Consider the following 11,875-nt stretch of genomic DNA (forward strand, 5'->3'; position numbering starts at 1 on the left):
AGTTCCCTATTTTGAGATATAGGAAAGAAATTTTAGGGAACTGCTGGACTTGCCCTTATATGATATCTGACGTATGTTAGTTACGATTTCCGATATTTAACGGACCGTTTTACTCCAAGTTTTGCCTATTGCGTGTGGAAAAAAGTTCCGTCGAGTCTACTTTGTCTGTTTCTTAGGAATGAAAGCTACGTTGCGCCTAACTAATTGCTGCACCACAGAGCTTAATTTGTCGTTTTTACTCTGCCTGGCTAGCTTATAAGAAGCTGCTCCAGCTTGTGATGATAAACTAAGCTGGTTCAGAAGAACCATTTCCGGCAGAGCTCCACACAGGGCTGGGCTAGACAATAATTTTCCATGGCAGATCTCGTCATGCTAGACATGCTTCCGCGGACATGGTTTCTGTTCCTCTTTCCCCTCTTCCTCTTCCTCGTCCTCTTGTTTGTGCATTATTATTGGTTCACTGTGAATAGGAAGACAGGAAAAAGGCAGCAGCAAGAAAGCCACCTCCTGCCTTCTCCACCTTCTCCACCGGCATTGCCCATCATCGGGCACCTACACCTCGTCGGCTCCCTCCCGCACATCTCCCTCCGCCGCCTCGCAAAGAAGCATGGTCCTGACATGATGCTGCTCCATCTTGGCGCCGTGCCGACACTCATCGTATCGTCGCCACGTGCCGCAAAGGCGGTGCTGCGCACACACGACCATGTCTTTGCTTCACGGCCCCGCTCCATTGTCTCCGAAATCATCATGTATGGCTCGTCCGACATTGCCTTAGCGCCATACGGCAAGCACTGGTGGCAGGCAAGGAGGCTCGTCGCCACCCACATGTTGAATGTTAAAAAGGTGCAGTCTTTCCGGAGCGCCGTCGCAGAGGAGGTAATTTTAATGATTCTGCAGTTTTCACATTGTGTTTCATTAAAAATATTTTAATATCTCTGCCGGTACAACGAAAAGTACAACTGTCAATGTTAGTGCAAATTTGTTTTGTACTCTTTCTCCCTTTTGCAAATTATTTGAAGTTCTGGCTTTATCTAAGTATAATTTATTTATAGTTCACTGTCTGTACGGAAATGTGCTAATATCTAGACCATAGTATAAAATGTACTTATGATTAATCTAATTTGGTTTAGTGGATACTGACATCTTTCCACGGATTTTGTTAAATTGCACATTTGACCTAAGACAAATCTTGAATTTCAAATAATTTGGAACATAGAGACGATGTTGCATACATAATGACTTGGAAAGTTTATGACTGAATTAAGTTTACCCAAATGCTTAGGAATGCGAGGTTCAAATTGATTTCACCCGAGTTGTGAGTGGATATATTGACAGCACGGTTGCAAGGATAGGCGGCATGAGGTGGTGGACATGTTTGTGAAAGAGGTGATGGTTCGATGGGTAGAGGTTTGAGGGGTTTGGGTTAATCTACTATCTAAGCGGTTGACGCACTCATGAATGAGTTATATAGAGGTATTCGTTATTTTCTCTTTGCGACGAAAAATGACCCTGACATAATTGCGGGAAGGTGATATGATCCTTGTCATTGTTGTTAGCTACAGTACATGTGTATGTAATATTATGCATTCATAAGAGTGAGTGTATACACATGCATGTGAGTGTCTATATGTTTATACCATGTTTCTCAACAACAACAAAATGATGACCATGAAGAATTTCAAGCCACCATCAGTACTAGTGGACCACAACCGGGGAATCAAGGCGTGCATGTCCTTAGTACCCGCACGAATTTATAGTTTATCACAGACCATTCCAAGGTGGAAATTCAAGCGGTGCCGGTATGGAACGGTACTGCATCCACCACCCATTTATTCCTATAGATTCCTGGAGCCTTTTCCTGTATAAAGAGTAGATCAGCTTCTCAAATGAATAATAGCAATACATGCATAGGAGGGGCCTAGAATGACCCGGCTTTTGTCAGACTTTTTCAGGTCTGTAGGAAAATGTCCTAATATCTAGAGCATATGGTATAGCAATGTAGTTTACGATTAATCTAATTTGGTGTTGGTACGATGGATGGGAATTTGAGGGGGTTTGGAATCCTATGTACCTAAAAGATTCACCCTCACTAACTTATTTATCTGAACATGCAAGCATATCACATCATCATACAATTATTAATGGAATAAGACTCACCTCAACATGCAACCATGCATGAAAAAAGACCAACCACTGCATGCAACCATGCATGAGAAACTATTTTTCATTCTAGTATTCTACTTATATTCAATAAATATTTTATAACTAGGTTGTATACATTTTTATTCTGGTTCATATGTTACTAATCCAATTTTTTGTATTCCACATAGTCATATGTCATCGAAATATATTGCAATTGATTCCTAGAGCAACTCGTGAGGTATCATCTAGTTATCTTGTATTAAATAAGCCCATGGCGCACTAACGGAAGAGTTATAGAAGCATGTGTTATCATCCCGTAAAAAAATCCTTATCTCTCTCTTTGCTATGAAATAAAATGTTGTTTGCCGGAAGCTGACATGATCCTTATCATTGTCTTTAGTCGTCAGTCATAGTATATGTTTGCGCATTTATAGAAGTGAGTGGGTGTACATGTATGTGAGCATCTATGTTTCTAGTACTACCTAAGACTCATGGAAGAGTTATAGATGTATTCTTTGTCTCTTTCTTTGTGATAAAAAAAACTGACATAATTGCCGGAAGCTGATATGATCCTGGTCATTCTCTATAGTCGTTACTCATAGTATAGTGATGTACTCCCTCTGTTTTAAAATAACTGTCTCAACTTTGTACTAGTTTTAGTATAAAATGATACTAAACTTAAAACACTTATTTTGAAACGGAGGGAGTACATGTGTATGAGCGTCTATGTTTGTGCCATATTTCTTAACAACAAAGAAGACAACCATAAAAGAATTTGAAGCCACTGTATCAGTACTAGTCGACCCCAACCGAGGGATCACCCGCACGAATGTATAGTTTACCACAGCCAATTCTAAACTAGAAATTCTAGCGGTGTCCGATATTTAGGTACTGCATCCACTACTCATCTATTCCAAGTAATTCCTGCAGCCTTTTCCTGTATAAAGTGTCAATCAGCCACTCAAATGAATACATAGCAATACACGCATTGCAGAGGCCTACAATGACCCAGCTTTTATTAGACTTCTGTCAGGTAAGAGAGTGTGAGAGGAGAGAATGATGTATGACCGCAGGACCTCTCTCCAACTAAATATTTGCATTTATTTTCCACTTGACATTCTGAATGACTCATAACTTTTGAACCAAATTTTCATTCAGGGAGACAAGACCTTTAAAAGAAGACGATCTTGGAAACATTTTTGACTAGTTTGAATTTATTTTTTTGACAATATTTAAATTTTAGTTATATTTGAAAATGAAACTATTTATTTCACTGAATTTGAGATCTAATATTTGTAAACCTGCTTATTTCACTTATTTAAAAAACATATTTCACTCATTTAGAAAAATGTTACTCTTCTCAAAAATGGATTTCAATAAATCAACAAATATATTCCCTCCATCCGGAAAACAAATTTCATTCATTTCAGTAAAATGATATCATTAAATTCAAGAAATATGTTTCATTCACTTGTCATAAGTGAAGTAAGTGGATTTCACACATTTCAAAAATTATTTCACTCATTCACAAAATACACTCATTTGAAAAATATTTCATTCCTTAAAAAACTGATTTCGGTCGTTGGTCTTGTTTTAAGGAGTTCCACGCACTGAAACACACTAAATGAAAACGTGGTTTTCACTCACTTAAACAGAAAAAACACTTATTTCAAAAGACTATAGTTTCAAACAGGTGAAAAACATATTTCACTCGTTTAATAAATTGATTTCACTCGTTGGTCTTGTTCACACATTTAAAAAATATATAACTAAAATAATTGGATTTCACTCACTGAACAGATATTCAATAATTATGTAACTGAAACGAATGAAATAAGCAATATCACATAACACCCACTGAAATAAGCAGCTTAAATATATCATTTTTTCTTATATTTAACAAATATCTAATTCAGTAACAGAAGTACCCGGCATGACAAATAATCAATTTCATATACTTGTTTTTTTGCTAAAAATACGAATATATACTGAAATAGAATGGGTGAAATAAGTGGACTGAAACATTTGAATTGAAAAGTATCTGCAACGTATATCGGATTCATCTTGTTCTAAAGGTCCTGACGACATAAATTTGAATATATAAAAAGTTTCAAAAAGTAAATTATGATTTAAACTGCATGAATGATGTATCGCAAGGATGAACTAAAGGATGGATTTATTGTTTGGGGGATGAGAGAGTGGATCTCACATACTCCTGCCATGCATGCATGCGAAGGAGACATGGGTGTGTGGAGGGCCCGTGTGTTTCAACTGTATACTACAAGCAAGCAACACCAAACGCGATACATGCATGTACTTTGAGGTGGGGACAGGGGCAACGTGAATCTAGATGCAACTGTACAGTGACAAATGTGCCGCTACGTACTATCGCTGGTAGAAATGTCTCTGCGCAGACGACTCCCCCATCCAGTCATCCAGAGTTTAAAATACAAAATGAGTGAATGAGCCGGTCTGTCGACAAGCTCACTGGTACATTTCTTGGACAATGGCGAGAGGAAAGTTATACTCCCTCCGTTTCAAAAAATTTGTCTTAACTTTGTCTAAAAATGTATGTATCTAAATATTAAAATTTGACTAGATACATTCATATCTAAACAAATTTAAGATAAGAATTTTGAAACGGATGGAGTATATATTTAGGATGAGGGTCTGGCGAGATATAATCTACTCACTCCGTCCACTCAAAAATGACTCGATTTTATACTAATTTTAATATAAAGTAGAGTCACTTTTAAGTCACTTATTTTGAGACGGAGGGAGCACAAAAGAGAGGTGGAGGGCCTGGAAGATGGCCTTCTTGGTAAGATAGTTAACTAATTAATAGACAACATCCACTAATTAAAATATTATACATTTCTAAGAAAATTGGAAGCCAGATATTTGGATAATAAGGATTTTACCATCAGAAACGTCCTTTTTATTCAATTGTTTTCTATTGTTGACCCTTGTTGTAATCTTGTTATCACAAATTTATCAATATATTGTCATAAGTCATAACGATTTGAACTATACCTGGCCACGAACGAAATAAATAAAATTGACTGCCATTTTTTCCTCCCCTGACAATTGTTAGCTACTCTCATAGTTTAAGATGCATGTCCTTGTAGGTGAAAATGGTGATGGCCAAGATTAACGAGGCCGCCACTTTAGGGGGTGTGGTGGACATGAGCGAGCTGCTAAATTCATTCACATATGACATGGCATGCCGCATTGTGTTGGGAGAGTCCTTCCTGAAAGAAGGACGGAGCAAGCTGTTCCGGGACCTCACCGACGATACCTCACGACTGCTAGGAGGGTTTAACATGGAGGACTACTTCCCGGCGTTGGCTAGGGTTGGTGTTCTTAAGAGGGTTGTTTGTGCAAAGGCTGAGACGTTGAGGCATAGATGGGCCTATCTCCTCGACAATGTGATTGACGAACGTGTCAGCAAGAACAAGTCAGCATTTGATCACAAGGGTGGTGATTTCATAGATATTCTGTTGTCTGTTCAGCATGAGTATGGTCTCACAAGAGATCACATGAAAGCCCTCCTAACAGTAAGTACAAATAATACTTTCCAAATTCCAAATTATATATGTTGATATACATATATATACCTCTTGTGGTAACCTAATTAATTTATATCCATAGGATGTATTTTTCGCTTCAACCGACACATTATCTAACACCCTCGAATTCGCCTTGGCCGAGCTGATGAGGAGGCCACGCCTGATGGTAAAGCTACATGATGAGGTGAGGAGAACCGTGCCGCGGGGACAGGAAACTATCAGCGAAACTGATATCAACACGATGATGTACCTAAGAGCAGTCATAAAGGAGTCACTCCGGATGTATCCTGTTGCACCATTGCTTGCTCCACACCTTGCCATGGCTGATTGCAATATCGATGGCTACATGGTTCCTACTGGGACACATGTCTTCGTCAATGTATGGGCCATTGGTAGGGACTCCAGCTCCTGGGAAGACGCGGAAGAGTTCATACCTGAAAGATTTATGCATGAAGGCAGTGACTTTGGCGTCAACTTCAAGGGGAATGATTTCGAGTTCTTGCCATTCGGGGCGGGACGAAGGATGTGCCCTGGTATGCACCTTGGAATCGCCAATATCGAGCTTATGTTGGCAAACCTCATGTACCATTTTGATTGGGAATTGCCGCTAGGGGTTGAGAGAAAAGATATTGATATGGAAGTGGTATTCGGGCTAACCGTTCGCAGAAAGGAGCGACTATTGTTAATTCCAAAACCATGTCTTTAGCCACAAGAATAAAACATAATCTAAATATTGTATGTTACTGGTATATTGTTTCCAATAAATAAAGAGAAATTCCTACTTGTTATAAATATATTCTGAAAGTTATTGGCGGTAGCAGATCTTAAGCCCCAAAAGAGCCTAAGAACCCTAGACCATGTGTTTAATTATATGAGCTTGATAAGCAATGTCATCTATGAGCACTAGCTTGTCGTCAGCATATTGCAATACAGAAAAATAGCCATGGCTCATGGGAATGTATGCGGCGACAACATTCAAAGGCTATAAGATTAGTTAGGAAATATTTTTTGCAGCACATCTGCTACTAGAATGAATAATAGATGTGGGAAAATACTGTCGTTGCATCATTGACCTGGCCGAAAAGAGATTAATTCTCCTGACATGTTGTTAAGGACTTGGGATTGACCTAAAGGACAGTCCGTACTCATCTAGTCTGATTAGTTTGGAAATACCTATTGCTACAAGATTTCTGCCGGATGCAAACTGATCGCAACTTCGTTAGTATGATTCCTTGTGGTGTCAATTGCAGAATCCATGATCTTGTTCTTGTGTCCTCTGCTCTAAAGAGGGAGATAATGCCAATCATCTTCTTCTAGTTGCCCTTTCTCGCGTGAGATATGGTATACAACGCGCTTACCTTCATGCTGCACAAATTCACTTCAAGATGATAGGAAGTTCTATCGTAGTCGTGACCTATATGCTCAGCAACAATGTTTAGGCTTACAACCGTAAATAGCTAAATTTTCACTCATCTGCTCCACCTTGCGTGTTATATGGCTAGAAAGAAATAGTCACGTCTTCGGCAAGAAAGTAATGATGGCATCGCTTGTCATTCAGAGAATGAGAATGGAATTCGAACTGTGAAGTTGGCTAGAGTTAGTGGATGAGTGCATCGTTCATAATCTACACCTAAATTGTGGATGATGTTCTGGACCAATATATAAGGATGCTTGCCTCACACACCACTAAGAAATTGAAATTATGACACATACATCTGTGCTCCTCCTTTGTCGTCCACCTGGCCTCACGTGCGCATCGATTTTTGGGATCGAGCCAAGACGGGTTAGGACCTATGCCACGTGTATGATGCCGTACTTTGTCATGCAGGAAAGAAGCCAAAACATTTGTTGCACTAGTGGCAAGAGAAAATGAACCGATTGTGGAATGTTCCCATTCGTCTCATCTTTAGTGTTTTAGTTTCATTTCATGGAGCCCCATTAGCAATCGTTCCTCTTCAATAGACAGCGTCCATTTGTCTAGTATGCACTTGCCTCCCAGGTCCAAAACTTTGTGAATCCTAGGACTTTCCCACTCCGTCCCATAGTGTGCACCGTGAAGTGGAGGAGCAGGCCTATGAAATAATGGCCTTTATGATCCTTTACAGGGAGAGGCAATAGGATTTTGGGGAGAGCTCTTGCACGACTGTTGGTTCCTTCCCTGCTGTGGTTGGGGTCAATACCTCATGTGCGACACCTTTGAGGTAAATTGGATAAAGTGCAACGTAGTTGGCGCAAATAACTCTTGTGTGACATCTTTGCAGCCAACTATAGCTCCAACGCGACATGGCCTGTTTAACCATGAAATGCAAAATACAAGGGGTTAGCGGTTTGAGTTATGACACGTGAGACCCATCACTTATCCACATCAATGTGGGACCCACCACTTACTCACTTGTGTGACCCACATCTTATCAACGTAAGCATGCCCGTGCTCATCAGCGTGGCCCGATCCGAGCCAACCACAAGCCCGAGCCAGCCCACCCCCCATTGCTTTCCCTTCCCCTTTCTTTTCCCCCACCTTGTTCTTCCTCTTCTCCGGCAACGAAGCGCGGCGCAGGCGAGTGCCCTGCCGGCGAGTGATGTCTAGCTCGACTTCGGCCTCCCGCCAATCATGGCCGCAGTACGGTCCAGTGCCGTTGACAAGATGCCCCGTTTGCCTACGAGTGCAGCCTCTGAAGTGTTTGACTTGTATGAAGGAAGAAAGTGGCAACCGTGGGCGTGAGTTCGTGAAATACTTGAGCACGCCACAGCCGGGGCAGGATAGATCTGTGTACTTCACCAATCGTATGGTCTAATTTCTCCCGATTTTTTTCTTTTTCCATCGAATTTGGGCGGTGGATCTGATCTATGGTTCATGTGCCACAGACCCCCGTTTTCCAGGTTCTGAAGAAATGTGGACATTTAGAATGGCTAGATGAGTACATTGAGAGGCTGAAATTGCAGGCATCAACCCAAGAGCTTGGGGGCACCTTGGTGTGGAACACGGACCCCATTTGTTGCGCAGAGCCGATCCGATGATGGATAGTGCTGAATTTAAGGGGTCACCCGAACTGAAGTGCGAAATGAAGAAAATGGGCAAGCAACTAAAGCAGCTGATCGATTTGAAGTAGCAAGTAAATATGATGGCTGGAGCATTTCATTGTTGTGTCATTGCTATGGGTTCATCAATCACTAGAAATTGTTAGAGTTTTAGTTAGTGTGTGAAGATAGTTTCAGGGGTCCCTATTTTCAGTTATTGTGTCTAGCTAGTAGTTTCAATTAGTCAGGGACCATTTGTTAGCTGAATTTCAATTTGTGTGAAGCAAAGCCTGAAATCTGATAATGATATTCGGACCCAATGATATGCTCGACTGAACTTGAATTTGTGTGAAGCAAAGCCTGGATTATTTGCTCCACCTGATGAATAAAATGCAACAATTGATGAATAAAATGTAGCAAGTCATAAAATGCAGTAATTCTGCAAGTTAACAGAGTGCAGATGCAAAGTTCATGGTCAAACAAAAAAACTTTATTGGGCCGTTGGCTGATGAGGACTCTGAGAAAAGGCAGGCCCAAATAGAAAAATCAGGTCCAAACAAGCCCAACCGCTTAGTGCATCCATGTTGCTTTGACAAAAAAATTGTGCACTTAATTTTGTGATGGATCTCTTTTTTGATACACTACTGTAAATCGATAAAACATTATGTGATACATTAAATAATCGAATCATTTTTAAGGAGGATAGATAGACCCATTCTTTTTTTTGTGGGAGATAAATCCATTCATGCATGGCTGCCTGAACACATGTATGTATTGTAAAAAAAATCCGCTTTACATATTTTTTGCTTGTCCTCTATTGTTTTGTGATTATTTTTATGCATGTCTATGGTCCCATGAAACCCAAATTAGTTGCATGCTTAGATGAGTTAAATTAGTTGCATGTCCATGGTTGCGGATCCAGAAAAAAATATTCGGATGCACACTTGTGTGTCCATAGTTAGTACCATTACAACTTATATAGATAGATCAACACAAGCACGACATAGATAGTACGTACCATTACAACGTAACCCTACAACTTATATAGATAGATCCATAGTACCATAAGTAGCAAGAACTTAATAATAGAAAGACACATAACATACCTATAGTACGCTTACAACTTAAATAACATAGATAGATAGAAAAGATAGATATATGTGGGTAGATCGTCTGCCTCCTCCTCGCTCCTCCTCCACCTCGCTCCTCCTTTGGGCGCCCTTCACCGCTCCTCTGGGGTGTTGTCGCTGGGGTACGGTAGAGTGTGCATGCGCTCCGCGGTGGGGAAGATGTTGTTATAGTCCGTGAAGATGTTCTGGTTGGTGAAAGCGATGAACTCGCAGCCACACCAGAACATGCGGCCAAGGAGGTAAAACACGTCGATGTTGTTGGTGAAGTAGGAAAGGATAGCAACCATAACCCCGTTGTGGATGACCTCCTCAACTCGGTACATCCTTGGAGATCCCCGGGGGAGGTGGCCAAAGCCGAGCGCAAGGAAGGTGTTGCTGAACTCCCTTGCGCCCCTCCATCTTGACATCGCCCACACCCGAAGGTTCATCTCCACGTACACCTCGGTGGGGTAGAGCCTCTCCGGCATGGTGGGGGGAAAGCAGAAGGTTGGCCTGATGGACTGCATGGCTGCGGCGGCCTGGTTTTGGGGTTGTTTGTGGTGAGAAGAAGAAGGACAGTGAGATGGGAGAGGATGGGAGATGTATGAGGGTGTGAGACGAGGAGGAAGATGATAGGTGGCTTAAATAGCCATAGTGCAGCGTGTTTTTTGACTGGTTTCACCCGTTTCACCATGTGGAAGTAATGAGCGGCGACGTTGGGTGACATCGGGAGGGGTGTGTGTACACGCATGGGAAACCCAACGCTTCATCAATAGCCAGGCTGCGACGTTTCAACGCTGCACGGGCCTCTGTCGTCGGTCGGGGGTTCATGCTTGTTCGGTCTTCTGTGCGCATTCATTGTAGGCTGCTCGCTCGCATGCATGGCAATGTAGCGTGCTCGCTAGGGCCTGGATAAAGGGAGGCATGGCAACGTTCGGTCCAAAGGTCCAATAGGTGGGCTTCTTTATCATAGCCCAACAACACGCATGCATGGCAGCAGCCCACCCTCGAGCGCAAAACAAACCAAGGGCAAAAAATAGCCAACCAATCACAGCGCCGAACTAGCGTCGCGAGGATCGCTAACGTGACACTACTGCAGGTCAGAAATGGTTGATCCACATCCAGCCAATCGTTGATCCACATCCAATGGTCAGAAATGGTTGGGGGACTTATCCAGCGTTCTCAAATACGACCAATCAGAGCGCCTCACTCGTATCGCTGACGTTGCCCTAGCACATGATCCACACCGTCCATTCCCAGAGATCCAACGGTCCAGAAGTATGCGGGTTTTGGCTAGGGTTTGAGGGGTTTTGAAGAGGTTATGAGGGGTTTTGAAGGGGTTATGAGGGCTAGGGTTGACCATAACTAATTTAAAAAAATCGTAAAATATGAAACTTGCACCCATCATCGGTTTATGTTACTAGGTTGCTGGAAAAAATAAGAAACCTGGTCTACGGGTATATTCACGAAAAACCCTTCACAAAACCAAGCTATCACGAATGAGGTTGTGTGGGATTGAGGGCTAGGGTTGACCATAAATAATTTTAAAAAGATCAGAAAAATACGAAACTCTCACGCATCATCGTCTTATGTTACTAGGTTGCTGGGAAAAATAAGAAACCTGGTCTACGGGTATATTCATGAAAACCCTTCACAAAACCTACCTATCACGAACGATGTTGCGTGGGATTCGGATTAGGGTTTAGGATTAAGCTTGTCATAGTTTATCCAAACGATCCAATATTTGACAAGGACCCTATATTTACACACATGATGTCAAGTTTAGATTTTTGGCTCATTTTGAAAAGGTTGAAAAAAAATGCTTGCAAATGGGGTGTTTATCCTAGCTTTGGAGCTCATTTGGAGCATAATTTTCATGACTAGTGTTTCACTCAACAAAAAGTCATCGAATTGATCACCTAACATGCATATCATTTGAGAAAGCATTGTAACATCAATACCCAAACTAAACAACTTCAAATTTGAATTTTGGCTCAAATTTGTAATTTTGCCAGAATTTGAATAGAGTTACACAAA

General features: G+C 41.4%; 1 protein-coding gene across 1 annotated transcript; it reads left to right on the forward strand.

The window, feature by feature from the left end:
• The first annotated feature begins 305 nt into the window (after window positions 1-305).
• On the forward strand, window positions 306-6,417 carry LOC123429102 (indole-2-monooxygenase-like). Its single transcript, XM_045113167.1, has 3 exons — window positions 306-876; window positions 5,271-5,699; window positions 5,794-6,417. The coding sequence occupies exons 1-3, from the start codon at window positions 355-357 to the stop codon at window positions 6,415-6,417; spliced, it is 1,575 nt and encodes a 524-aa protein (XP_044969102.1). The 5' UTR covers window positions 306-354.
• Window positions 6,418-11,875: the final 5,458 nt, after the last annotated feature.

Source organism: Hordeum vulgare, chromosome 2H (genome assembly GCF_904849725.1).
Source record: "Hordeum vulgare subsp. vulgare chromosome 2H, MorexV3_pseudomolecules_assembly, whole genome shotgun sequence".
Classification (NCBI taxonomy): domain Eukaryota; kingdom Viridiplantae; phylum Streptophyta; class Magnoliopsida; order Poales; family Poaceae; genus Hordeum; species Hordeum vulgare.